At 51.7% G+C, this 27,374-nt stretch overlaps 11 protein-coding genes across 11 annotated transcripts; 5 read left to right on the top strand and 6 right to left on the bottom strand.

Moving 5' to 3' along the window:
- Window positions 1–167: 167 nt before the first annotated feature.
- PV05_06284 (uncharacterized protein) lies at window positions 168–1,033 on the top strand (the record flags this gene model as incomplete). Its single annotated transcript, XM_013459003.1, has 2 exons — window positions 168–378; window positions 441–1,033. 2 exons carry the CDS (start codon window positions 168–170, stop codon window positions 1,031–1,033), a joined length of 804 nt encoding a protein of 267 aa, XP_013314457.1.
- Window positions 1,034–2,474: 1,441 nt separating this feature from the next.
- Window positions 2,475–4,916, bottom strand: PV05_06283 (uncharacterized protein; the record flags this gene model as incomplete). The annotated part of the gene is made up of 1 exon (XM_013459002.1): window positions 2,475–4,916. One exon carries the CDS (start codon window positions 4,914–4,916, stop codon window positions 2,475–2,477), a length of 2,442 nt encoding a protein of 813 aa, XP_013314456.1.
- A 1,320-nt stretch (window positions 4,917–6,236) lies between these two features.
- On the top strand, window positions 6,237–8,269 carry PV05_06282 (uncharacterized protein; the record flags this gene model as incomplete). Its single annotated transcript, XM_013459001.1, has 1 exon — window positions 6,237–8,269. The coding sequence occupies exon 1, from the start codon at window positions 6,383–6,385 to the stop codon at window positions 8,267–8,269; it is 1,887 nt and encodes a 628-aa protein (XP_013314455.1). The 5' UTR covers window positions 6,237–6,382.
- PV05_06281 (dTDP-4-dehydrorhamnose reductase) lies at window positions 8,227–9,520 on the bottom strand. The gene is made up of 3 exons (XM_013459000.1): window positions 9,299–9,520; window positions 9,219–9,238; window positions 8,227–9,167 (listed from the first exon to the last, which is right to left on the bottom strand). Exons 1-3 carry the CDS (start codon window positions 9,472–9,474, stop codon window positions 8,464–8,466), a joined length of 900 nt encoding a protein of 299 aa, XP_013314454.1. The 5' UTR covers window positions 9,475–9,520; the 3' UTR covers window positions 8,227–8,463.
- Window positions 9,521–12,188: 2,668 nt separating this feature from the next.
- Window positions 12,189–12,865, bottom strand: PV05_06280 (uncharacterized protein; the record flags this gene model as incomplete). Its single annotated transcript, XM_013458999.1, has 2 exons — window positions 12,189–12,773; window positions 12,824–12,865. 2 exons carry the CDS (start codon window positions 12,863–12,865, stop codon window positions 12,189–12,191), a joined length of 627 nt encoding a protein of 208 aa, XP_013314453.1.
- A 292-nt stretch (window positions 12,866–13,157) lies between these two features.
- On the bottom strand, window positions 13,158–15,339 carry PV05_06279 (acetoacetate-CoA ligase). Its single transcript, XM_013458998.1, has 2 exons — window positions 13,675–15,339; window positions 13,158–13,628 (listed from the first exon to the last, which is right to left on the bottom strand). The coding sequence occupies exons 1-2, from the start codon at window positions 15,323–15,325 to the stop codon at window positions 13,213–13,215; spliced, it is 2,067 nt and encodes a 688-aa protein (XP_013314452.1). The 5' UTR covers window positions 15,326–15,339; the 3' UTR covers window positions 13,158–13,212.
- Window positions 15,340–15,967: 628 nt separating this feature from the next.
- On the top strand, window positions 15,968–16,948 carry PV05_06278 (uncharacterized protein; the record flags this gene model as incomplete). Its single annotated transcript, XM_013458997.1, has 2 exons — window positions 15,968–16,192; window positions 16,253–16,948. 2 exons carry the CDS (start codon window positions 15,968–15,970, stop codon window positions 16,946–16,948), a joined length of 921 nt encoding a protein of 306 aa, XP_013314451.1.
- Window positions 16,949–17,044: 96 nt separating this feature from the next.
- On the bottom strand, window positions 17,045–19,776 carry PV05_06277 (uncharacterized protein). The gene is made up of 5 exons (XM_013458996.1): window positions 19,429–19,776; window positions 18,982–19,375; window positions 18,705–18,933; window positions 17,873–18,647; window positions 17,045–17,806 (listed from the first exon to the last, which is right to left on the bottom strand). The coding sequence occupies exons 1-5, from the start codon at window positions 19,691–19,693 to the stop codon at window positions 17,565–17,567; spliced, it is 1,905 nt and encodes a 634-aa protein (XP_013314450.1). The 5' UTR covers window positions 19,694–19,776; the 3' UTR covers window positions 17,045–17,564.
- Window positions 19,777–20,611: 835 nt separating this feature from the next.
- On the top strand, window positions 20,612–22,547 carry PV05_06276 (uncharacterized protein; the record flags this gene model as incomplete). Its single annotated transcript, XM_013458995.1, has 3 exons — window positions 20,612–21,009; window positions 21,056–21,639; window positions 21,691–22,547. 3 exons carry the CDS (start codon window positions 20,612–20,614, stop codon window positions 22,545–22,547), a joined length of 1,839 nt encoding a protein of 612 aa, XP_013314449.1.
- Window positions 22,548–24,208: 1,661 nt separating this feature from the next.
- Window positions 24,209–24,688, top strand: PV05_06275 (uncharacterized protein; the record flags this gene model as incomplete). Its single annotated transcript, XM_013458994.1, has 1 exon — window positions 24,209–24,688. One exon carries the CDS (start codon window positions 24,209–24,211, stop codon window positions 24,686–24,688), a length of 480 nt encoding a protein of 159 aa, XP_013314448.1.
- A 642-nt stretch (window positions 24,689–25,330) lies between these two features.
- On the bottom strand, window positions 25,331–26,845 carry PV05_06274 (uncharacterized protein; the record flags this gene model as incomplete). The annotated part of the gene is made up of 2 exons (XM_013458993.1): window positions 25,331–26,468; window positions 26,577–26,845. The coding sequence occupies 2 exons, from the start codon at window positions 26,843–26,845 to the stop codon at window positions 25,331–25,333; spliced, it is 1,407 nt and encodes a 468-aa protein (XP_013314447.1).
- Window positions 26,846–27,374: the final 529 nt, after the last annotated feature.

Below are 27,374 nucleotides of genomic sequence, written 5' to 3'. Positions count from 1 at the left end.
GGCTATTAACGGGGACGGATTTCTCTTTTTGATGTTGTCTTCCACTCGTCGATCGCTGTTGTGTCCTTCTGCCGTGATTTCACGAAAATACTCCTGATTCTTCTCTGGGATCTAGGCTCCTCTTGCTTCGTTGTATGCTGCTTGCGTGTATACTACCGTTGGCAACTATGAGGTCCACCAGGAGAGTGTTCTTGGCCTTTTTGTCGACTGTCCATCTCGCCTCAGCAATATCGAATATTACCTTCTACTCCGACACGACGTGTACGGATATGCTCGGCATCGAAGCAGGGCCCGACGATGGCACTTGTACTCCATTCCCGGAAGATGTCCTGTCATTTCAGAGTTTCAGGGTCACCAGTCTGGATCAGACATGTGGAGGTATGTCCGCTTGATCGATGTCCTCTTCATGATGCGGAAACTGAATCAGTCGGCGTCCGCAGTGACCGTCTACGGGTCAGACATCCCCTATTGCAGCTCCGACACAAAATCCATCGCGTCGCTCTCGGACTGTATGACCAACACGACGGTCAATCAGTTCTCGGTCGATTGTCAGGACGAGGCTATTGCAACAGCTTCCGCGCCATCAGTCGCTCCTACTGCAACTTCGTCACCTTCCACCACCGACTCAAGTCTAAGCGCAGGTGCTAAGGCGGGGATCGGTATCGGAGCAGCTGTCGGCGGACTCTTCTTGGTCGGTCTGCTGGTTTTCGTCGCTGTGCGCTACAACAGGAAGAGACGCCGCGAGGTGGATTCCAGTACGGTCGAAGCCGATCCGACGCCAGCCGTGCCGCCTTACTCGTCCGGTTTGTCTCAGGGCGAGAAGAATGGGCCTGTCGAGTTGCCTCCACAAGCGTCTATACCGGTGGAAGCGCCTGGTGACGAGCACTGGCCAGCCCCCCAAGAGCTACAGGGTGATTTGGCTAAGCAGTCTGAAATGGAAGGGTCGATGCCTACAGCGAAAGGGAATTCGGAACAGGATATCAAAAGCGATGTCAAGAGCGATAGCAGGCTTGTGAAGGAGGAGAAGCCTTGAATATGTCGCGAAACGGCCTCAATGGTCGCTGAACCTCAAAACCGCGGGGAGTCCTTGATAGGATACTCGGGCGCATTTTGAGATTATGTCTGCCATGTTCGGCTTCTGTCTCGTACGTGAGCAGCTGCTTTTTCACCGGCAAGCTTTCAACTCCTGAGGGGGCCTGTCCCAGGGATACTGGCGCGGTGGTGGACCATACTTTGGCGTGACCTACGGTCAGACAGCGATGTCGAATGATTCCAACAAAATGCTCATAGTGTCAATCGGTCGAGCTTTGCTGGTCTCCCTGCCATACTGGTAGGGCATGAAGGGTTTGGCCATCATCCTGGCGACCCATGCTGACTGCCTACCTACCTTTCACGACTAAGTGCAAGACTTCCCTATCATCTTTTGAGCCAGGGAGCAGGATTACTTGGACGCCGACTTGGAGTTAAACTACCTTCCCAGAAACCTCGACGGGACGGGCTGCCGAAATCTCGATTTGGCTGGAATTGGTGAGCACGACGGGATGGTGCAACGATCCAGGGCCCTTTCCACAAGGAACGGCGCCACCACCATACTCAGAGTTTACTTTGAAAAGCATAGCCTCACGGAGCCAGACCACGTGCCTGCCAGAAGATATCACCGTTCAACGGCCCCAAACGCCGGAGTCCCGGCCGCACCACGCTTGTGGATCGAAGAGAGTATCAAGCGGAGGAATTTTCTTCGCCCTGGAAACTTCAGAAGGAGGCACCTCTCGAAGACTGTTCCGATGTATATCATTTCGAGCGCTCAATTTTGGGAACTTCGCCGCATAGCGGAGGCGACGGGAGGATACGGGAGGATAGCAATTGCCGAAACCACGCTGGTACGATCATTCATGCGAAAGCTGGGGGCAAGGCCTTCCCAAAGATTTCAATGGCCTATTTCATGCTGAGATACTCGATGCTGGTGAAACTTCACTCAAGGCCGTTTGGCCAAAATCCGAGTTGCTGGAGAAAGGGGTGTCCTTGGCCAGCAAACCACAGGTCATGCCCGCCAGCAGAGATTGGGAAGTGGTCAAGCTGCAACTTGCAACGGAAGCAGGTGAACATACCGATCAAAACGGTGTGGGTTGTCCAAGTGAGCCATGCACATTGACAAGGCCTGCCCTAGCACAAGGAAGCTTCGCGTAGGGGACGCCGCGAAAAGCGTGAGGAGTATTACAAAAAGATCTCGAGTCGAGCAAATAGGATGGAATGCGGATGGGAACGGTGACTTGGGGATACTGCTTGGGATGGAAAACTCCTGCTCACTATCAACCTGGTAGCTCTGGACTCGCTTTCATGCCTGGACCCTTATCATACAGGTGCAGGGTTCAGCAAATGCTTCGAGTCTCCGAAGCAATAAGCAACAGGCGAGCTGTGCTCTCTCCTCACATAGGGTCGCTGTTCCGTATGCTTGGGTCTCTTTTCTTCCGACATCAGACGTTGTCGCCCTCGACATTCTCCATCTCCATCTCTCTCTTCCACCATTCAACACACTTCTTCGCGAACTCCTTCTGACCCTGCCTCAACTCTTTTTCTTTCCGACTCGTCTCCTCTTTAACAATGGTTAACACACTCCCCTGCCTCGGCGGTCCCAGATCCAAAAGTTCATCGAACCCGTCGTCTTCCACCCCCAGCGCCGCCACGCCTCCGATGACATCATCAAGCTCATACTCGTCGTCCTTAATCTGCTCGATCCGCCGTCCATACTTCCTCGGCGCATAATCCTTAAGCGTGTCCGGCCTCACATACCCATACAGCATGAACCTGACGTAGTGCTCCGCAAGTGGCATACCACGTCTTATCGCCTCCCTCACAACCAACTGATCCGGACGCAGCAACTCCTTCGGCACGCGACCGATCTGGTGTGCGTTCCGTTCGCCCCAGTACTCCAGCCGACCCTTGCCGGCCCTGTCCGCGGGCACGCCGAAGATGGACAACCCTATTTCGTCGGCACGAGGCTCGTACCGCTGCCGCACCCACTCGCGCAGCACGTCCAGCTTTGTCGTCCAGATGTCGCGCTTGAGAACCCTCAAAATGGTCGTGAAGGACCTCTGCTGCATCAACAGTCGGCGCAGACCATCTCTCTTCTCGCCCGCGACGGGGTCGTTCAGGCGCATGTCCAGCTTCGTGAAGAAGCACGCGGCGAAGTAGAGGTCCAGGTTCGTCAAAAGGCGGTGGTTGTGCACGTAGCCGATGCGGCGCGCGTTGTCGGGCAGGTCGAGCATAAACCACAACCTCTTGAGTGCGAGACGGCAGCGGAAGGGCAATGGGATTCCGTCCTCCGCAAAGACGGTGACGAGTTCATGGATGACCTTTTCACGGTGCAGGATCATCTTGAGCCAGCGGAATGAGGGGATCCGTCGAGGAATGTTCAGGGCTGCTTGGGCGGCGTTGGGGTGTGGGATGCGCGCAGCAGGATCGTTCCGGCATAATGAGGCGTAGCTGCGGAAGCCGAAGGAGCGCGCGGACTCGGGGGCTTTGGAGAGCGCTTGCGAAAGGATCACCGTGGTAAAGCGCGTGTCGATTATGGTATGGAAGTCTTTGCTTATGGCGTAGAGGCTGACTAGGTCTTTAACAGGAAGCGCGGAGGCTAGGGCGAAGACGAGTTCCGGGTACAGTAGGAGACCGTGGAAGATGTTGAAGTGGGGGTTGTTGGTGCGCTGGTAGACGTAAGCCGGTGGTGGGAGGACCGAGTCTGCACGTTTGCGTTTGAGGTTGATGCGGGCTTGGTGTTTGGCTCGTTCGATGCGCTTGGGCGAGGTGAGGTGTGTGTCGGGCACGAGGGAGTCTCGCCGTGTGGGAGATATGGGTTGGAGGTCTGGGACGCGGTAAGCCGGACGGCCTGAGGTGTTGGCATAGAGGACGTGTGAGGGAAGAGGACCAACACTGGGATGGTAGATTGGGTGATGAATTCGGTGGCCTCGGTCGTCGCGGTCCATGTCAATGTATGGTTGAGGTGCAGGTGGCGGTGGGAGGTCAGGAGGAGGAGGGGTCTGACCATTCTCTCCGTATCCAGATTTCCCAACCATGGCATTAGGAGCCATTGGAGTTGGCATCTCGATGGGCTGTGGTGGTGTGCTTGGCCGACGTTGAACTCTGGACCTGGAATGTACGGGCCGAGAGGGTTGCGTCGGCGTCGTGGATGGGCCAGTGACCGGTTGAAGATGAGGGTGGCCTAGAAGAGCCTGTCTAGACATATACGGCATTTGGGCAGATGATGGTACGCCTGTGAAGGTATATTGCGTTGCAATAGGACCAAACGGGTCTGGATTCGCAGTGGTTGTCGAGGCTGGTTCTTCAGAGTTATTTTGATTGTTTTCACCCTCCGGATCTGCTTGTCCATTCTGTGGTTGAAGTGAGTCAATCCCATATATGGCTTTTCGTCTTTCGCTTTTCACGGTGGTCTTGTGTGGCGGATGTTGCTCGACTGTAGAAGCTTCCAAAGACGCATCATCTTTGGTGTTTCTGTCTTGATCTGTTGCCACGTAATCGTGGTCCGCTTGAGCGTGCTCTTGTTCAATGTGTCCATAAGCGAGACGTGACTTCGGGGGTCCCGTGGTATCTACTTGCGAGTGAGTGTACTGTCTGGACTTGGATGCTTTCTGTAGTTCTTCTGGCTGTGGTACTGGGGAGGATGAGGCCGCATCAAAATTCGATATTGGGAGGGATGGCTGCGCTGATCGAGTGAAGGCAGGATTGTCAAGTATTGGAGCATCGTCTGTCACCGAGGTGTTGGACGAAGAGGCATTTGCTTGTCCGGTTGACAATTGGCGTCGGGATGGTCGTTTCAAAGGTTGGATGATGCTGCCAATCTTGCTTCGACCGTTGCTGAAGAAGCGAGATCTCTTCCTCGGAGGTGGATTGTCGTCGTCCATGTTGATGAAGACCTAGGGGTATGACTTGGGCGGCAATTGCGTGAGAAGGGCTGAAGTCATGTTTTTGACCTTGGTAAAGCTCATAGTGAATATTTGGGTTTGAGGGCCGAAGGTCAGTGAAAATGTGAACTCAAACAATATCAAGACGTCTAGTGAATCGATCAAACAAACAATACTACTAAGAGAAGGTCCGGCAGATCAAGCAAGTATCTTCCATCACCGCTGAGTTTTGAGTCGGGAGCACGCCAATTACCTGTATTCACTCTTACACTGTCTCTGAGGTAGCCCTCACCGTTCCTGATGCCCTATTCGCCTTCATTTTGGGCGTGATTAATGATCGAGTATTTGGTTATCAGAATCCTGAATCGAACACTGCACAAGAGATGCGGCGTTCGACATGGTGTTCGAATGGATAGTCTTCCTGTTCGTTACGCTGGTCCAGTGGTGGTGTTGCTGGAGCCCGAACCGCCCTGACAAAGCTGCGGATGAGGAGGGCGAGATGCAGACGTCATCTGCATCCATTGTCCACCGAACGAGGAGCAAGCGCTTCGTCACAGTAAGTTTTGCGGGAATTCCAACGTTACCATTGCTTGTAGGGAGCAGTGTTTTTTGATTGTTGGAGGAGCGTCTATGAGCTCTTACCATTTCTTGAAAAATTGGCCGCGCAGCACCAAGTAGACTGCCACAGCGTCCAGCTCCTCCAGGAGAGAGTTAGGTGTCGAGACATACATATGACACTGCCTTTTTGTGTCTGCAAGTGGTGAACCAACTGGGAATCATCGTGGATCCAAGTCATTGGAGGAAGAACCCGTGGTGCGCCCATGTTCAGCTGAAACCGGTCCACGATGATACCCACAACCGCGACACAGGGGGAGCTGTCGAGCTGTGCAGCGTCGACGTGCGTCGACCTTCCCGAAGTCTGTGGGACGATCCGCAACATCAACCAGTCAGAGATTTTGTTCGGCAAGGCTGACCCTGAATTTCGAGATTCCCATTGTCGGCATCGTCATCATGGTGTCTTGTCGACGGAATGATCTTCCTTTTTTCTTTCTCGCTTCGTCCTCGCTCGCTTGTGCCAGATCTCGCCTTCGGTTTTCGATTTTCACGGTCAGTTGGTCCATGCCCTGCCAATCATGCCATTTCGGTATGACCGTTATGGAAGCCAAAACCTGGCGGAGACCTGTCCGGACCATTGCGAGATCCTGGCAGTTTGTAGCTCTTGTCATACGAGTACTAGTGTGTTGGGACCATCATGGACTCTCAGGTCGCGCCGTCACTCAAGGGGTTGCCATCATCACCATGATGCTGCGACTCGCACCTGCCGTTTGCAATGCTGTTAGGAGACAGGCACCCAACAGGAATATTCTTCCTCTTTCATAGTCATGCTACACATCACTCTCGGTTTGTTAAACTAATCATCTCATCTTGAAAATGCCTTCAGACAGTGCCCACAGTACAGATCAACCATGCCTTCGGTCCAGCGAGATAGTCTAGCAAGCACCAACCAACATGCCGGCGACTTACTTGAGAGTGCTGCGCATCTGAAGAACAAAGCCAAGTCGAAAGTCAAAGATATTGTCAACACACACAATCCTACAGTAGATGACCATAACTCTACCGACAATGAGAACGACATCTTCGCCGATGCGGCCTTCGATCCAGCCCGGGTCCTCGACAAAACATCGCCCCAATCAAAAAAGTCTGCCCGAGCCACCATTACAGATGGCATCAAGGACGCCAAATACCTCGCTACCCATCCACGACGAGTGATGCGTAATAAGGCTACGCGCCAGGCAGCGGCAACGATTGGAAACGCCCGACATCCTATATTGACGCCCGATCGAGATCAAGAACTACTCGACGCTCATCATGCTCTTGACCAAGCCATCTCGAGCACAACTTCAATCCGGGAAGAGGAGGATTGTGAGGAAGCTATTGGTGAAGTCGAAGATGCTCATGATCGGATACGAAAGGTCGAATATCAGCGGGAGAGTCTCCAAACGGCTTGGATCCTACGTCGGCATGTCTCTCGGGTTAGAGTAGTTCGACCGGTCCCTCGTCCTGAGAGATCACAATTTACTACCGAGTCCCGGTTTCAGTGGGAGAGATATGTCGGCCACCTGGCACTTTACTATACGCGAGGGTTCACCGCGCCGTACATTGATGACTTTGACTCTCCTCCATTTGACCTTGAAGATCTCGCTCGCATCATCGAGAGGATCGCCATCACCAGCGCAGATTGGCAGGCTTTCCTGCTCGGCATTCGAGAAGTCTACATGTGGAAAGATCCAAAACGGACCGGGCGCTGGCTTGCCCTCTTTCTCGTGTTGTGGTATACCCAGCATATTATGGCGTACTTCTACTTCTACATCATCTACTCGACGTTGCGGAACAAGTTTCGGCCAAGCTCTGTCCAGACTGTTCGCGACAATGTCACCCGGGCAATCGATCGTAAAGCTCGAGTTCAAGCCTGGGGTGACCTGATCCAACGACATGGCCAGCATGACTGGCTCGAACCGTTCTTGGACGAGATAGGTCCTATCATCCAAATGCAGTTGGGTGATGTTGCCGATCTTCTTGAAGTCATGGTCAATTTTCACCGGCATGAGAAGCCGCGGCTGACCATGGCCACGGTGTTTTTCTTCTTTTGTTGTCTGGCCGTCAGCCTCTTTGCGGACATGGCATTTTGCGTGAAATTGATGTGGCTTATTATTGGTGGCGGCTTCTTCGTTACATACCCTATCGCGACGAATTTCCCCAAGTATCGCCTGCTTGTGTCTCATTTCCGCTGGATGTTCTGGGATATTCCTACACACGCGGAGTTGGCAATATTGCGGTTGCAAGAAAAAGCCGTGGTGAGGGATGCCGATTTGAGTGAGTTTGAATGGCAGAAGGATGAAGACGATGAGGCTGAGGATGAAAGCGCAAGCCACTCAGACGCTGAAGAGCGGGAAGAATCGGCACCGTGGAGCGAATCGCATTCTTTCAATGTCTTCGACAAAGCCGATGGACGAGGTCATCTGTTCGTTGGCAGGACAGGACTGGCTCTTCACACCAAGACTGCGAAACGAAGTTGGCCGTTCGCTGAACTTCATGAGATGCGGAAATTTGATGGCATGGAGTCTGACTCGACTCTTAAAAACTTGAAGAAGCTACATTCTCGGTCCTCTTCGACAATGCAAATCATCTTGCTCCATGGTGAGCTGGCGATCCTGCTTCATCCCGCGGATCGGGATCGAGTGTTCAACTTGATACTGGCATGGAGTGGGCATAGATGGCAGTCTCTGCAGATGGAACGACAGAACAGTGATCGGGGTAACCTGGATAGAGCTATTAAGCGAGTTTTTCATTGACGTTAGAATCTGTTGTCTGTTACCATTTTCACATTTCTTGCGTCGTCACGTTTGCGGTTCGCGGTTTGCCCTTCTGCGGATGCCACTATCGTTTAGCTGATATCTTGAACATCCTAGTCTCCTATCAAGACCACTCAAGTGCATGATCGTGATGCTCCATGGCAAACTCCCAAGTGTCCAATGTCATTTGGTGTTCAATGCCTAAACGCACCAGTTCTCCTCCTCCACCACGCCACAAAATCAACTGCAGCAACATCGATCCCCAAATTCTTCAGCTCACTTGTATCCAAATGACAATCATACGGCCTAGCCGTCCCGTCTTTTGGCTTCCCACCGTCTTTATCTGGGATGATGTGATCAACGGGGAGTCCCATGATCTCGCCAAAGGTCTGGCAGATTTCGTACTTTGTCATGCGGTCTTCACTGCTGAACTGGAGGATTTTAGGCAGGTCTTGCTTTCTCTTCGTGTTCGCGATCTTCGCGATATCTAGACAGACTCGGGCCACATCCTCGGTGTTCGTAGGGTACCGGAGCGCCCAGTCGTCCATCTTTACTTGTTCGGTTTTGTAGAGGGCGTCCATGAGCGTGTTCACCGCGGACTCGCCGTTCTCGCCGGGCCCGTAGAGCACGGGCACGCGCAGGACGACCGTGTTGGGATATTTCTGGACGACATTTTCGCCGTCGAGTTTCGTCTGGCCGTAGACGTTGGTCGGAGAGGGAGTGTCGGTGGTCTTGTATGGTGCTTCGCCTGGCACGCCGGGAAACACGTAGTCTGTCGAGATGTAGATGAACAGCGAGCCGTGGAAGGATCGGACGAGCGTCTCGGTCGCGGTGACGTTGAGGGCGCGGGCAGCCGAGGGGTTCTTCGTGCAGGAGTCCGGCTGGCGGTCCGCGGCGCCTGGGAGGTGTGTTAACTAGATCGGATGGGGGAGTGAGCGTGGTCGGGTACAGTGCACGACAACGTCGGGTCTGAGGGGTGGTCAAGTTAGTGAAGCCTTTGAAAATGTGGGTGGTTTGGCTGGTCCGTACTTGATTTCGTCGAAGAGTGCGGATACGGCGTCGGCGTGCGTGATGTCGACTTTGCGGATTGGGGAGGAGGCACGGCTGAAGCCTACGCCTGTGGTTTGCCAGCCTGCGTCGCTGAAGGCTTTGAAGACCTGTCGGCCCAGCAGGCCTGTTGCGCCTGTGATGAGGGCACTCGGCATGATGATGGTGTTGAGGGAGTGGATTGGGGTGAGAGTTGGAGAAGTCGCATCTGTTTCTCTAAATACCTAAAGGTAGGTAGTCTGCAGGTGAGGTGCGTTACAAGGAGGAGCGTCGCCTGCGACAGTAATGTGTCTATGGTTTTGAGTACCAGGCAGTCTGACCTCGGGTTCTTGTAGTTTTGTCTAGGTATCTATCCTAATGACAGCAGTAGTACTGCTAGGACTGTGCTCGTCTCCAGAATGTCATGTCCTACCGTAACCCTGGCTGTTTCCTCTATCGCCTGCTCTTCGATGGTCATTGCTCTTCCCCAGCTCAGAAGCTCATCGTCATTCGGACGGCTGTGCATCTTGTAGTATCTCCGCCGTGTTCCCATCTTCGTTGTTTGTCTGCCTGATCCTGCATCCTTCCACCTCTTTTCTTCCTGGTCCTCTTCTCCGTGTCATCGCTCAAGGCGTCAACGACGATGAAAAAGCGATAATGAAGGTGCTCAAAGATTCCCATCCGTGTTGCCACAGATGAAGTGGTCAAGTAGTTGTAGTTTTCAACTAGCAAAAAAGTATACTCGGACGAATCCTCACTGTAATACTTAATGCCCTTGCACTCGGATTGGAGAGGAGGGAGAATAGTTGACAGAAGGTCGGGCCAGTACTTATCTGCAGAGCTGCGCTTAGTCTTGGCATGGAGAGTTACGAGAGGATACTCCGCCGTACATTAGGTCGAATCACAGAACCCGTTAAGCAGTGTTTTCAACACAGAGGATGGATACCTACGAGTGTAAATGAAGGCCTCGAAAGCTCCCGCTCAACCTCTTCTCTTTCTTTGGTGAGCGAATAAGATTATTATAGCTATGCCTTTCCTTCGAGTATTGCGTTATTTGCATTTCTTTTGGTAGACGATCCCATGATAAGACGGGAATCAAACCACCGCAAGACTTTGACGAAGGCATTGCTCGTTGCTCTTTGGATAGTACTTTGAAATGGGAGAATAGACTACGTGGTACCAATGTAATGGCACTGTGCACAACTATTCTTCTGACCTATGTGACTTGTTCAAGGGGCAGGATCTAGCAGTCTCAGTTGCTCCGTAAGTTGACAGGTATTGCTTTGAAAAATGCTGGTCGGCAAGCTCTTCCACACCAAAAGGCAAGCTCAACAAAGCAATCTATTGCGAGGAGTTCTATAGCATCGTTCTGGTCTGCTACCATGATAGCTCACTTGCATGACTGTTTCAGTTCCAGGTGAAGGTACATTGTTTGACTCTTCACGTATATTGTTCTCTACTTTAGCAGCGGCGTATCCTCGCCTCGAGCATACACGGCGTAGTTGTAACTTCATGCTAGGTAGCGAGCTCAAGCTGTGAAGATGAGCCCTTTCCATATATTTTATTGTACGTCTCGACCCTCGAATTTATGCTCATAAGCCTGCTTTTGCTTGCACCCCTTCACAGTTCCAGATTGTAGCCTGCGGTGTGCCTTATCTCTTGCTCTTCTGCACGCCCGATGGCATGAAATTTCCCCTTCTCTATCCCTTCGCCCGAGGCGCCGATGATAATGAAAAGGTAATGGAGGTAATTCTTCAAAAATTCCCATCTCGATACAAGACCAAGATGGAGTGGTCAAGTAGTTGTAGTTTTCAACTAGCAAAAAAGTATACTCGGACGAATCCTCACTGTAATACTTAATGCCCTTGCACTGAAGACGGTTAGCAAAACATCCAAAACGTATGGGGGGTGATGTTCTTCTTACCTTGGATAAAGAGAAGGAATGCAGAAATCGTGGAACTCGAGAACTATAAGAGCACTCGCTTCCCTGGCATCTTGGCAGATAGTGCAAACAGTGCAAACATCTCGAGCAATGGTAGGACCCATGAGTAGGTGTGGCAAATCTGCTACTGTAGTGACAGGGATGTGGAACGGTGTTGAGAAAATTGCACGAGGCTGACATCCCTGATTTTGATATGGACCTCAAAATGGGATGGCAATATTTCTAAAGACCAGGTGATTTGTCTGTCCGACCATACATAATTCCCTAAAATCTTTGTCATTCACAACGCATTCCATTGCGCAGACCAATAGACCACGTGTCTGACGAAAAGTAATCGGTCCTTACTATAGCTTAATTTGGCCCAGTTCCACAAAACCTCCCCTGAGCCTTGAGCCAGTCTTCTGCAGGCAACCTTCGAAATTTTGCTACCTCCACCCACCTAGGTGCCACCCAATCTTTGAACTCCTCTGTTGCCTGTTGACCACTGCCTGAACCAGTGGATAGCTTTGGGTTATCTCTGCGATCACCAACCTCTGCAGATTACGGAGTAGCCTGGAGCAAATTCTATAAGGCAATCAAGGAAATAATTCCCAAAAAAGACACAAGACTTTGGATCTAACCTAACGACTAAAATACCGACACCTGTTCAATACTAGGAATGAAACCGAAAAACCGCTCATACTGCATCTCAAGCGGCGTTGAAGCCCACGTTGAAGTCATTCATCATGTCACCAACGATAGCTCCTGCTTCCCTCATCAATCTTGTCCCCGTTTCCCATGGCTCCCTGACAGAAGTGACCACGATTCCGGAACTGCACCGGTTTCTCGACGCGGACTCCTTCCTTACTCACGAGGAACTGGTGATGAAGGCTCTGGGGTAATGTATACTTACTCGTCGTGCTTGAATCTGGCGGAGGGAATAGTGGCTTGGGTATCTGGCTCTGTACCCTATTAGTCGGTCCTGTGGCATTGCGGAGGAACCTTACGAGATGGCATGGCCGAAGCCTTCTTGACCCTATGCTTGTACCTGCTGTCTCCGAGCATACCCTCGATTTGGACAGTGTTATTGCGGTCCGCAACAACGTCATCCTTGTCATTATTGTCGGTCTCGTAAACATAGACGATCCGTCCGTCCTTGTCTCCTTTGGCCTTGTTGGCAGTGCCCTGCTGGACTGTAACAGGGGGACTCGATGGTGGACCGGACAGGAGGCCGGCGGAAGGATCTGGGAGAGCTGCTCTTGCCTTCGGAGTCGTAGCTGTCTGCTGTTGCTTGACCTCGAGTTCTTCAATGAGGCCCTCCGCGATGGCAATAACGTTCTTGATATTGTCGCTGACCTCACCGTTGTTGTCCTGCCGGACGATGTCAAGCAGATCGAGGCATTCTTCCGCGTATTTCAGTTGACCAAACTGGAGGAGCTGGGCGATAAGGAGGTTGACCATGGCTCGACGGTAGACACCAATACGAGGTTCGAGGCGGAGTTCCCAGCAGATGGTCAAAGCCACGTCCTTTCTCCCTGCTGTTGCGTGGTCAAGGGCCTACCGCGAATAACTTAGTTCGGACCCTGCTACTCTTGTTACCGGCTCACCTCTTGATACCGACGCTTGTAGTGGCGTGCGAGGTTGTCCATTTCGTCGACTCCTACCACGGCAAGTATTTCAGTAGTTGTTTGCTAATCTTCCTGACCCTTGAGGTATGCAGATGTTTTACCGCCGACCGGACTGCAGGCCATCTGAAGATTATAGTGACACTAGGGAAATGCGCTGCGGCGATTATCATGTGAATGAAGCCGCAGAGTGACACAGTACACATCACGCTGGAGACAGTCCCAAAGTGAATGTTTGCGACGCCACTTAGCTGTAACGGTCGCCTGCATGGGTACGACGCCGCGAGCTGAGAAAAATCAACTATCCGTATGGACCAGCCAACTCAGGTAACTTCGAGCACCATGCCTCTATATTCTAGTTTCGACCGTTTCTACAACTTTGTATCTCCTGGTTCTGATTCCAGGTCTCTAAATCGCTTGAACCACGCAATGGTTTCAGGATTTTGTACAGTCGCACTTGGTTTTACATCTTTTCCGCTCAAGACATTCTTAACAGCAATCTCAACCTTCTTTCCGTTGATCGTCACCGGAATGTCGGGGACGGCTATCACAAACTTGGGCACATGCCGCGGAGACAGTCCATTTCGGACTGCATTTTTGACCTGTGAACGTAACTCTGTCGTCAAGGAGATGCCAGGTTTCATGACCAGGAACAAGAATACTTGCTCATCTGGGTCCTTTGGTCTCCGGCGGCCGACACATAGACTGTTGCTGATGTACTCGGTGAATGGCTGAGTCTCAACAATGGCGTAGATTTCACCACTGCCGAAGCGTATGCCTGAAGGATCTTTATGTGGTCAGCTAGCATCCCTTCGCCTATCGTCATTACTTACTCAAAACACCGTCGCTGCGACCGTGCATGGTATATCCGCCTGTCTTCGGATTCCGACTCAGCCAGTCATGTTGAGCCCAGACGTCGATATGTTCAAACCTCTCGAAATATGCTGCACGGTACAGCTTGCCATCTTTGTCGCCCCAGAAGAAGCACGGCATGCTAGGAAAAGGTTTCCTGATCACCATTTCGCCCGCTTCACCTGTTTGTGCAATGGATTCCCCAGTGACAGGATCGACGATATCGACGTCCATCCCAAGAGCTGGCACTTGCATTTCACCTGCATATACAGGCGCACAAGGATCCAAAGCAAGAAGAGAAGTCGCTGTGTCGGTACCCCCAGCAGTGTTACAGATATGCACTGCGGAGGGAAAGGATCGGTAGAACCATCGATATTGCTCGATGGATAGAGGCGCACCGGTGGTATAGACCATTCTTAATGGTGAGAGGTCGAACTCCTTCTTCGGTATTGTTCGCGACATCTCAATTTCAAGCAGCAAGCGAGGTGAAGCGCCGAGGAAACTAACGCGGTGCTTGTCACAGATCCTGAGTAATTGTTTTGCATCGGGGAACAAGGGACTGCCGTTGTACACCACTAAAGTTGCACCAGCAGATAAATGCCCGCACATGACATAGAACACTACCCAAGAAGTGCTCGAGTACTGCATGATCACATCTCCGGGCGCCAAGCCGTTGTGAAGAGATGAGATCTTTTTGACTTGTATGATCAGTCCGTGCTGGTGGACGATGCACTTTGGCGCTCCTGTCGTGCCGGAAGAGTAGCAAATCAGCAGAGGGTAGTTGAATGGTACACGTGTGAAAGTGAGCGCGTCGGAGGGACTTGATCTCTGCAAGAAATCGTCCATCGTAGGAAATTTTGACTGCACCGTTTCCACAGGTACCACGAAGACCTTCGGGCGGCTATTCAGTCTCTGCAGGATTTCACTCAGCTTCTGTGCCGTGGAGACCGCCTTGCCCTTGTACACGACGTGACTATCGACGAAGAGAATGCTGGGCTTGACTTGCTGCAGTCTGGAAACGCATCCTTCCACTCCGAGTTCCGGACTGATACACGTGAAGATTGCACCTATGGAGGCCGCTGCATGGAACAGAATGATGGCCCAGTTCGACGTCGCGACCAATGCGCCGACGCGGTCGCCTTGCTTGACACCACTTCGTTTCAGGGCGCTGGCGGTTTCCCGGACTTTTCCCCTGAATTGTCGCCACGTGATGGTCTCAGGTCTGTCCTTGTAAATGTCCTGATCCTCTCTGATGCCGATCAAGGCTATATCGTCAGGGTTGGGATTGGCGAACAGCACATTCTCGGCGTAATTCAATTCGTGGCCCGGAAAGAATGGAGGGTTCTGGCTCATGGGAACGTTGTCGTCGTATGCTTTCTTCATTGACGGTGGCAAGGGGGGTTTGAGCTTCAGATATCTATACAGATCGAGCCAGAAGTTGTGTGGATGCCTGACGGACCATTGCTGCAGCTCTTTGGTGTCGACCAGCTTCTGGTTGTACCTGTCATTGACAAGCCGGCGGTATGTATCCATGGGCGTTGTGCCGCCATGAGTAGGACGCCACAGGATCTCTGGTTCGCCATGGTTGGTCTGTGCCATACTCGTGAGACGGGTCAGCCTCTGGTATATCATTCACACAGGAGAGGTATCTTTGCCTTCCAATAGTCGAGAACAGAGTGAACGCAAGTATACGAGGCTGGTGGTTGCCGAGCCGGATATGGCCGAGTCGGAGATGGCGGAAAGAAACCGAGGTAACCTGTGCGGGGATCACAAGGCTGAGTCGCAGCCTTGTGCCCTTATAAGTTACGGAGTAAAGGGAGGGAGTTTTGCTTGGCATATTTGGCACTTTTGCGTTAAGTGTCAGGGCCGAGCAGGGAAGTTGATCAGACTCAATTCCTCACAGAATGTCCGACACAAAGGGGAAGTGAAGTCCAGCTTTCAAAGCGCCAGGCTGCGGGTTCTGATCTTGTCACTTGGCTCGGTTGGCTTCATCGCGCGCATCTACCACATGTGATGTCTCAGGTTGGTCGCAGCCTCAAGTCGCAGGAGCCTTGAAAAGGAGTTCAACGTTTCAAGTATGCCGGCACAAACATGGTACAAAACATTTAATGCCGAACATGTCTCCCTCACAATTTCGCTCAGTAAGTACGTTTTTGCTCTGAAAGTTGTCCTTACGTCCTTCATATCATTGTCCGATCTTCTCTGTCTTCTTTTGTTTGCGGCATGTGGACTCCCGGACGACTGCAACGAACTTCATCATCTCATTCACTCGCCATGTCTATGGTGTCCAGTCGCGGTTCGAGCTACTCCGAGAGCTTCGACGAGCGACAATCGAAAAGTCTCAGTGGGATGTGGCATCCCGAGAAAACCCCCGTTACCATGACAAGCCTTGATCTGACGCCTGAGCTTCACCGACGTGACTCCATGTCGACAGAAGCCTCCAACTCCACCCTGGCAATGGACGCACCTCACGATGAGCTGGATCCTAAGACTCCGACTGTGCGTGAGATCCCTCTCGGACGGAGCCCATCACTGTCCGATGCGTCATCTGATGCCCAGTCGGACCATGTGGCTGGTCCCATGGAACAACTTCTCCAATCCCTACTTCGAAAAGTCACCGAGGCCGAACGAAGTCGTCCAACGATCATGGCAGAGGACTACGCTAAGTTACAAGCTCGAGTCGATGCTCTGGAAGGCGAAAAGAAGGCTTGGGAGTCCAGATACCAGGCGTACTTTGAAGTGCGCGATCAAGACCTGACCAACATACTGAAATTGCGTACCATGCTCGCCGACGAGCGAAGAGAACATACTGCAGTCAGGAAACTCCGAGAAGAAGATCTGGAGAACCTTCTCTCGGTGCGCGAGAAGCTCGCCCAGGCCTTGTGGTCCAAGCCTCAACCTCAACGACCGACATCAACTCTGCTCTCAGCTCGGCAGTCTCGCACAGAAGGCGATGATTTGTGGCAGGCGGCCAAGACTGCAGCGATGGAGCACAGACTTCTGGAGCTAGAAGCGGCCAACAAGGAACTCCGCGAACAAGTGGCAACAGGCGGCTCAAGTGATGCCAGCAAAATGATGAGTCGCATGGAGAACATGTTCGAGGATGGCCTGAAGCAGCGGGAGAAGATGGCTTCCAAGGTTCAACAACTAAGATCCGAGAAAGAGGCTTTGCAGAAAGAGGTGGCAGTGCTGGAAGACCGGACCACCGAGTTAGAAGGTGTCATAGAGAGGTTGCAAAGAAATTGTGGCGTTTAGATGGCGTTCGGGATTTGTGATGTTCTAGACAAAATGGCAGGGAGTCACGGCTTGAAAGGGACCTGATGGCGATATTGGGGAATAGGCAGGTTTCTACGATGGAATAGTATGATACATATATACACGTAGGTATGCAGGTACACGATCTCCAATTCCAAGCAACAACAGAATCATGACATGCTACCCACCTCCTGGACTTTGACAGCTTTCCACGCCCTTGCTCTTGAGGGTGGTGGATTGTAGATGTGTTCGACTCACTATGTCTGTGGATGCAGCGCAGTCGCTCTCAGTTGCGCCACGACCTACATGGCGATGTAAGATTAATGTCAGTATCGCGACGGTGGCCGTCCGCCAACCTCTACAACCTTCAGCACGTTGGAGTCATCATACGCTGATGTATCCTAGTATGCTGGTGAACATTCTGTTAATCGTAGTGTGCACTTGAGATGAGATTTGCCCGAGGGAAGAAGTGTATGAGGACTTCCAGCACCGAGTTCCACAATTCAGTTGAGCAGCATGTGCAGCTTTTGTAAGATAATCGCCAGCGGCTTCTTTCGTTTCTGCTATTTGTTGGTAGATGTGTTGTGCCATCTCAGTACTTTCCTCCCTTTTCATCTCATGTCCGCTGTGTCTCTTCCACTTGTCCACCCACCGAACGTTCGATGGATACGCGTAAAGTAGGAGATTTGGTCTCCGTAGGGGAAGAACGCGTATTTTCGAGGTCCACAGTTTGTGTCTGCCTGGTAAAGAGAGCTGGAGAGCCTGGAGCTGGGACATGCAGCGTGGCTGAAGTCGAACCCAGCGGCTGCCGCTGCTTGCGTTGATCAAGCCAGTCGATGAACATCTCCACTACCACAACTGCACGGGACAAGGCCACCGTTAGCGGTCGAATTTTCATGAGGCACACACTGTTTTCAGACTTACCCAAGAAGTATCCCAACATCGTCGTCGCTATGGTCCACGGACTCTGGAAGAACGTCCAGCTCGCTGGAGTCGACAGCCAAAGTGTTATAACGGGAAGAATTACACAGATCCCTATTGCAACCTTGATGCTGATGCGCAGCCACATTGCCTGTAACGATTGCTTTTTCGCAAAGAAACACATTATCGCAAGGACCATCAAAAGACTTCCAGCCGCGAAGTAAAAGTACAGGAAAGCAGTGCCGACAACATCCTCGACCGCACTGGCTTCATTGTATTCTGACGGCAATTGTCCGAATGGCAAGTTTGGTTCAATACCAAACCCATGGTAGATTGCGACTTCGACGTCGGTCCAGAGATCACCAATGGTTTCAACGGCCTGGTGTTGCCATTTGCTCGAATTAAATGGGGCCGGAATATGTTCGAGGCTCGTGACGGTCTCGGTGTAATTGAATAGTCTCAACGCGACCAACGGATCCCTGTACATCCGGGTCCACAGACGATCGACACGAGCTGTCAGTGTTGAGACAACCGCGGATGTAGTTGAAAATGATCTGAAGAATTCATCCCAGGTTGCAAAACTATAGAGCGGATAGTCGTCCATCCATGCGACCGTCATCTTACTAAGCGTTCCGGACATGATGAGAAAGGACGCTCCGTCCAGGGTGAGAAGGATGGCCAAGTGAAGTGGATAATGCAAAAGGATCCAGACTTGTTGACGGATACTACCGAACTCGTCATGGTTGATGTGGTTGAAGTAGAGCGCATACACCAGGTACTAGAATGTTCGGTCAGTGAATGCGTCCAAGGAAAGGCAGGCTTTTCCGCGACTGACCGTGAGAAGAACGGCGCAGATAGTCGCGATATACACATCCGCACTTGGCGAGTTGAGCATCCCGAATAACTGGTACGTCCGTCTTGAGAGGACCAATATACCCTCGCCGATGATTACAAGGGTCAGTTCACCAAGCCTCTCGACAAGATGTGTTGGTCTGAAGCTGACAAGCGTCCAGTAACATGATACGGCGATAATGGAGGCGGTCTCGACAGCGCAAATCACATACCTACATTGCTGTCAATTCAAGGTACCATGCAGAGCTGAGGAGTCTCACCAAAACACATAGCATCCGGGGTAATGTTCGATTCTCAAGGCAATTACCAAATAACCGGCTGCGGTAAGCAGGTAGGTGGCCAACATGAGGATCAACGGAGACCGAACTTTCCTGTAGCCCCGGGAAGTCCAAAGAACGATGCTATGCGGGATGACCAGCGCCAGTCTGGAGGTCATAAGAACTAAAGACATTGCCTTGAATCCGGCCTTCGTCCTTTCAATGTTCCCTGTATCATAAAGTGAAGCACTGGCACCGAGAGCGAGCAATGTTCCACAAGAAACAATCTTGTGCGCTTGATGGAACAATGAGTCCTTGGAGAAGCGAACATCGTACAGAACGGTGTGGAGCCAGGTGGTCCATAACAGCGTGAAGAAGCCCAGATAGGCTTTGAAAGCTGTCTCGGTTTAGCCACTCTCTAACTTAGGATGAGACACACTCGCTACTCACTCTGCGCGTTGACAATCTCATTGTGTATGGAGACAGTAGCAATGGTTCCGACGAAGAATAAGTCGTAAAACAGTTCAACCTCGCTGGATTCGCGTTGATAATGAAAAACTCGTTTTGCATGGGCGGCTTCATCCGGCTCAGTCACGACTGCCTGCGCCTTTGAGGCTGTGAGGTGACCCGCCTGCGCATGGTTGCCTTTTGTCTCGCTGCTCAATGTAGGGAGGCTCGAAGGCGGTGACAGCTGTGGTGGCCCAAAGGTCGACATGACCCTGCGTACAAGGACTGCTCACCAATGCTCTTTGCACTCAGACTCATCGAGGGACCGAGATGCCATCAAAGTCTCGACCGGAGGTTTCCTGCGTCTGGGCGCCTCCTTGGCCTTATAAGGGCAACACCTAATTCATTGGGGATGTTCATGGCCCAGCGCACCGTGGCGACACCATCGGTCAGGCTTGTTTTAGGCATCGCTAAGTTTAGAATCAAGCCTGCCACGCAGTAGGGTCGTGAAAGTGAAGTGATCCGTGCCACTCAATAGCCAAGATGCACGGACGTTTGCAGATGGTAAAGGTCCAAGCGTTCGCTTGCGCCTGCTGTTCACGAAGCAAGGAAGCTTTTGATCTCGAAGACTGTGTACACAAGCAGAGATGACTGGAGCTGAATCTTGATAAGGACCCGTGGTCCCAACAGCAATTATTTGGTAGTTCGTGGTATGGTGTCCGAACTCCTTCAGAATATGGCCAGCGCGATGGATGTTTCATTCCTTTGCAAAAAGTATTGCGGTCCAACGTACAACAGCAACGTCTCCAGCCATGGGTCTGCACTTTTGATGTGACTGACAATATTTTCTGGGGTACGGAGTTCTGGCTTGTCTCTTTCTTGGTCTCGTCGCCGACGCCCACGTCTGAGATAGCTGTATCGATGGCATTACCAAATCATCTTTCGAGCTCCGCGTGGCCGTGGGTCTGCATCATGTTCACCCCCACTCTTGCAATACCCGACTCACAAAGGGACCTAAGAAGTATTGCCGCCTTCACGGCTAGATATACGACGCCTGCGCGAGGGGTCGGAGCACTAGTCGTGTGAGGCTGGCAGCTACTCCCATGAGCCTCGTCGCTTCCCACAAAACCGTAAAGGCACCCCGAATCGCGTCTTTCATCGACATCAATCACAATCTCGAGACGCCATGAACTGCTTTTGTACTGCTCAAGAGTTTTGTGAGACTCCTTTTGACTATCTCATCGTTGGTGGCGGAACAGCTGGTCTGGTTGTTGCATCAAGGCTGTCAGAGAAAAACAATGTGATAGTGGGTGTTATCGAGGCCGGTCCGCCAGTCTTTGGGGAGCCTACAGTCGACGTGCCAGGGCGAATGGGACAGACAATAGGGACTCAATACGACTGGGCTTTTGAAACAATTCCTCAACCAGGCCTGCATGGAAGAAGTCTTCCATGGCCACGAGGCAAAATGCTGGGAGGTACGAGTGCCATGAATTTTCTGGTCTGGAATCGAGCAGCTCGAGAAGATTATGATGCTTGGGCAAGTTTAGGGAATCCAGGTTGGGATTGGGCCGGGCTGAAGCAAGCGTTCTCCCACGAGGACGAAAGAACCCAAGGCTAACCATGGCGTCAGGCATTATTTCATGAAGAGCGAAAGTTTGAGACGCCCGCCTGAGGCTGACGCAGAGAAGTTCAGATTCCGTGTCACAGACCGCGACCATGGCACTACCGGTCCCGTTCAAGCCTCATGTCAACCTTATCTTTCAGAAACGCATACATATTGGCACGATACGTTGCAAAACCTAAATATCAGGACGAATGAAGCTCATTTCGGCGGGTCAAACGTTGGAGCATGGACTTCAGTGGTTTGTGCTGATCCAAAAACGCAAACCAGGAGTTACTCAGCATCGGCGTACCTCCTTCCCTGCGGCAATCGACCCAATTTGAAGGTCTTGACAGGTGCTCATGTCAAACAGATCGTATGGAGTCAGAATAAATCCAAGGGGAACAAGGTCGCTTGTGGTATTGAGTTCTCTGTGAATGGCCGGGACATGAGGGCCTCATGCAAAAGAGAAGTCATCCTAAGTGCCGGCTCTGTGGGCTCACCACAAATCCTAGAGCTTTCTGGGATCGGAAATCCCGATATCCTTCATCAAGCTGGGATCGAAGTCCAGGTTCCGAACTCGAACGTGGGTGAAAATCTGCAGGAACATCCCAGTAAGTTGCGACATCGAGTGCGATTGATGTTGATCTGACAAAACGCTTCAGTGACCATGACCGTGTATGAAATACGACCAGACATCATTACCCCTGACGATTATGCGGACCCAGCCTTTGAGCGAAAGACATATCAACAGTACCAGGAGACGAGAACTGGAATGTACACATCGACACCATCTTCGATGGCTTACGTGCCTGTGTCGACATTCGTGCCACATCCCTCAAAACTCGCGACGAGAGCACAGTTATATGCAGACCGCCATCCAAATTCGTCGCGGAATTACTTGATGAACCAAATACTCCAACGTCAGTTCTCGCCGAAGTCCAATCTTGGCCAAGTCGAATTCATTCTCGATCATAGCAACTACAGCCCTGTCTACAAGAGCGAGCCGGGCAAGAAATACGCCACGATGATGCAGATTCTTCAGTACCCCTACAGCCGAGGCCGCATACATATCGATCCGACAGCAGCTAGGCAGGGCAAATTGATCATCGACCCCAAATATTTCGAAGGTGAGGGAGAGATCGATTTCGAAGTCATGGTAGAAGCGCAGAAATTCGGTGACCGCATTTGCAAAACAGCGCCGATGAATAGCATTGTCCTGAAACGAGTTTATCCCCCAGAAGAGCCTTCAGGCGACTTCGACTGGAGTTCGTGGATGGCTGATAACACAATAACCGATTGGCATCCGGTCGGCACCTGCTCAATGCTGCCTCGCGAGAGTGGCGGTGTTGTGGACTCCAGTCTTAGGGTCTATGGTACGTCGAATGTCAGAGTGGTGGATGCCAGCATATTCCCCCTTCAGATATCGGCACATATCCAGGCTACAGTATATGCTGTCGCGGAGAAAGCTGCCGACCGCATCAAGCAGAGCTGGAATTCTCCTGTCCGGGCGAACTTGTGAAGGCTGGGTCCCGGAGGGAGCCAGGTTGCGGTTGATCGTGCTTTGTTCCGCGTCAATCAATGCTGGCAAGCTGGGATGAGCCAAGCAAGTCCAGCCGGTCACTCTACGAATTTCAATCTGTTTCAATCACACTCTCGTCACCTAATCCAGAACGCCGATCTCGAAACTGTCCAGTCTTGCAATCCCGAACGTTGTTCCACACTCTATATTTACCTCGCTTTCCATTCTGTCACACTCTCAGTCTGCCCCAAGGTTGTAGCATGGGCGTTCCTGCGTAGACAGTGCCAAGATGCCGGCGATGCCAATAGGCTTATTTAAGCTTACCGTACCGTGTTGGTGACTCGATTGCCCTCAACTACACGGCTTCCGTTCGAAGCCCGATCGAGACGGAACTAGAACATCTGTCCAACACCCTTGAACGTGACGATCTCTGCAGGGCCTCGATCGCTTAGCCGAGGCTGAATTTCAGAGAGGAACCTCTGGCGAAAATAGCATCTAACCTGGAGTATTGGTGAACAGAGCATGCTTCGTGTAGGTATCTCGTATTAAAGGTGACCTCGCCTCGAGTTCGGGAGCTCGGCATATTCAGCTGAGCCTTGGCCACTCTTGGAGATTTGGCAAAGAGACATTGCCTTGGGACTTCGACGAGATGTGGAAGAATCGATCAAGACTTCGAAGGCGCCCAATCAAACCTCTCCACGGATACCTGGAGAGGACACCGCAGCTTTGCCCAGGACATCGCATACACGCTGGTGACTGGGGATAGTCTCACTTGGGACGTTGACTCCTGGCTTCACAATTACGAGGTCAGATATGCAACGATCTATATTGGGTCTTACTGCCGCGACCTTGGCTCACTGCATTGGGACTGTCGAAGTCGTTTCAACTACCTAGGTGACTTCCTGCATGTACTTCCTGTGGTGGAGCTTTGTCCGATCGAAAGTGCCACTGCTACTGCAACATCATTACAACTCTGATCAGCCTCGCAGCTATACTGTGTTGTTCACTGACCTTGTCGATCGTATTAAATGTTACATACCTTTCAAGCAGTCATCGAGCTCACCGACTTTATTCAGCAGTCACACGGTCCCCGAGCAGAAGTACATCCATTCTACAAGCACTAGGCTCTGATGCCAATACTTCGAGCCACCTAGCAGCGGAGATATTAGTCAAAGCTCTCACCAGCCGCCGCAAAAGACGGAACTCCGTTCAAAAAGGCTGAAGAACTAGTGCAGCTGACCAGCAAATTGTTCGGCCGTTTTATACTAACATTCTGCTCGCAGACTCTGGCACGGCTGAGTCTGTCTTGGAAGTAAGAGACCTTCGAATCAAACCAACCGGTTGCGATGGATATACTTCCAGTCGCAGGGCTGAGAGCTTGGTGCTGAAAAGCATCTAAAGATACGAGTATTCTCTGGGACAAGTGATTCAAGCCCACGATTTCGGGGACCGAGAGAAGAGACATTGGACTGCAGATTCAATCACTGCAAAAGGGTAGTATTTAAGGAGGCTACACCTCGTGCAAAACTACTCTGATACAGCATCCCTCCTTCACAACATCCAGAGTCAGGAGCCTTCCTACAGACACAGAAGCGTCACAACATACCACGATACTCTCCATCCACCACTTAGAACTTCACTCATATCAAGCCCTTTCCAGTATGCAGCTACAATACTCCATCATCGCCGCGGCTTCACTGCTCGCCCTTGCCACCGCCCTTCCACAACTTGCCGAGGAGACAACAAAATGTCCCAAAGCCCCGTGCCAGGACTACATCGACATCCTCGAGTATTGCAGCGACAAAAAGTACGAAGTATACGACCTCGAATGGGAATACAAAACCGAGGATGCCATCGACTGTGTGTGCAGCAAGGAAGCATTAGGTAAGGCGGCGGATTGGAGTGGGTGGAATGCTACAAGCGTGTGCTACAACTGTGGCGACTATGAGGAAGAAACAGAGGATTATGACTTGATGTACAACTGGCTCAACACCTGCAAGACCTGGGCATGGATCGACGAGGAGGCGGCGAGGGAGTGCTGGAACAGCAAGCTTAAAAAAGGTTGCTGGGAGCCCCAGGAGGAAGAAGAAGATCCTTACAAGATGAAGTCCAAGAAGAACAAGAAGGTCAGGATGGCATAAACGACGGCGGTTACTGGTGGGCAATCCATATCGCCTGTTTGACCAAGGACAGTCTTGCCATTTCTTACATGCCATTTCTTACATGCCATTTCTTACATGCCATTTCTTACATGCCATTTCTTACATGCCATTTGTTGTGCACATTCACTGACACTCGACTGTGGGCTGGAAGGAGTGGAGGGTGGGAGGGAGGTTGCCTTTTCTTCATGGACTGAGGTTTCCAGATAATAAGTATTTTCATAGATACACTCACTTGGTCGTACTAATACTAGTATTTGAGTGTTCGCATCGATCAGTGATTGACAGACACCCAGAATGGGGGACCGTTGATGGACTTGTTCATTGACAGATATGTACTTAGTATCTCCTGAGAAAACAGTGGTACAAGCAGGGGATTTGTGTCATCTGGTCCAAGATCTAATTCCCTCGCTCCGGGGTGAGTGTCCCACCGGCCATGGACGAGGGGATACTTACGCAAAGAGGGAACGCGGGTAAGATAAGAGTCAAATATGCTTAGATGAGACTCGAGACTTAGCTGCTCGAGCCATATATTGCAAGACCTACTAAGTTGTCGTGATTCAAGAAGTGGATGCTGGTCGCAGTTCGACATCAACTTCCAATTCATTTTCTGCTTTTATCTGGTCAACATTTTACCCTCAAACCCCAGCCATCCTTGTACACTCTGGCAGCCACCATAAATAGCGCTCCCAGCATCGTCGCTAAACCCAGCCCCAGTTGCGCAGATAGATAACCGCCTCGTCCGCCTCCATTTGTGCCGAGTAATGCACCTCCAATGGGCGGACCAGCAAGACCAGCAAAACTAAAAAGTGAGAACGCCATGCCCAACCTTGTCCCATTCTTGCTCACATCATTGTTCAAACTCGTCACTGTCGTCGGAAAGAGGCACTGAAAGGCGCCAGCAGAAAAGCCGTAGAAGATGGAAAACACGTACAGGCCGGGTTCGGAACCAACGGCGATCCACACAAGGCCAAAAAGCCCATTGATGAATAGGAGTATCACCATCGCATTCAAAGGTCCCGAGAACCGATCTGCAATCCAACCAGTCAACAAGCGCACTGGTATGCCGGCGGCGTTGAAGATGATGAGCAAAGTCAACGAGTCGGCATAGCTCATGCCGATAATATCGCGGCCGTAGGAGGCGATATAATAATAAGAGAAGAAAAGGCCACCGAAGACGAGAGACATTCCAATCAGGACGCAATCATACGACACCTCGTAGAAGGCCTTCCATTCAATGACCGGCCCGGCTTTTCGAGGCGGCAGCCTTGGCCGCATAAAAGCAAGCGCGGTAGCTAGCAAGGCCAGGTTCACAAAGCCCAGCACGCGCACAGTCCAGGCGAAGCCAATCTTTGGCAGCAATTGGCGGACAATGACCGGATAGACCGCGCCGCCAACGGAATTACCAGTCGTTACAATGGCGACGGCGATGCCCCGTTTGTCCTTGAAGTAAGTCGTAACCAGACCCATGGTCGGGCAGAAGAATATTCCACTTCCCAAGCCTGTGCACAGCCCCTGGGCCAGCAGCAGCTGCCAGAACACTGTACAGAGACTGGTCATGAATATGCCAATGAGTTGGACGGTCACTCCGACTATCAGGGTGGGTATGAATAGTCCTGCATCTAGTGCCCGTCCAGAGAAAGCCGAAACAAAGAACACTGTCCATAACTGTAGGGAGCCGACCCAGGATATCGTGGACTGCGATTCGCCCAGCGTTTCGCTGTAATATGTCTGGAACACGCCGAAAGAGTTGATATATCCCCTGCACATGGGGAGTAGTTAGCGGACGATCATCATGACGCACGGACTCGGGCTGTAGAAGCCGACTTCGGACTTCGACGCGCCTCTGTACTGTGGTTCACGAACATACCAGGTACACACGCAGACCACCCAGCCCATTGCGACTTGAATCCATGCTTTCGTCCCTCCGTCAGGAGGAGGGCCCGGATCAACGATATCTCGCGTCGTCAAGCGGGAGGCGACCTTGCCCAGAGTATTGCTCGCAACCTTCTTCAGTTCGGACCCTCGACTGGCTTGTTTGGTGAGGTCATTGTATTGCGTGCCTTCTTGTTCTGGTCTGTAGCGTTGTATGGCATCTTTTTCGCTCTCCGAAGTCTCTCGACTTGACATGCTGGACATCCTGAGACAGGGTCATTTGTCTTGCTGGCAGACCAAGGCCGGTGAGGGCAAAAAGATATAGTGGGCAACAACGGCGACCGAGAAGAACACAAAGGGGCTCCTTGGGTGAGTAACGAAGGAATCATTGGGTCAGTAGCCATAACATCGATGACAAGCAGGTTCCCCCAACGATGAGCTGCAGCAAGCCGCCGTCCCGTCCATTGACAATGTCTGAGTATTGGAGCAGCTCGACCTTATCTATGCCGTATAGCCGATATGCCGGTGGAAAGAGGGGGGACAGAACGCCCTTCAGCAGATCGTCGAGGAAAGAATGTCGTAATATACTGTATTTAACCTTGTACCAGCTTAAACCCCGTGGGGAAGCCGCTGTTAAGCCGTTGTAATGTCAGTAATGATCTCGCACAAGAGGCCGGCCTTGGCAGACTTTTCCGTCTGAAAGAAGTCCGAAATGGCCTGGAGTTGGCACAGTTGGGCACTCACCGCATCACTGTGCATCTTGAAGACCAGCAGCAAACATCAAACAGCAAGC

This window comes from Exophiala xenobiotica, assembly GCF_000835505.1.
Source record: "Exophiala xenobiotica strain CBS 118157 unplaced genomic scaffold supercont1.4, whole genome shotgun sequence".
In the NCBI taxonomy this organism is placed as follows: Eukaryota; Fungi; Ascomycota; class Eurotiomycetes; order Chaetothyriales; family Herpotrichiellaceae; genus Exophiala; species Exophiala xenobiotica.
This window is presented reverse-complemented; position numbering and strand designations above follow the sequence as displayed.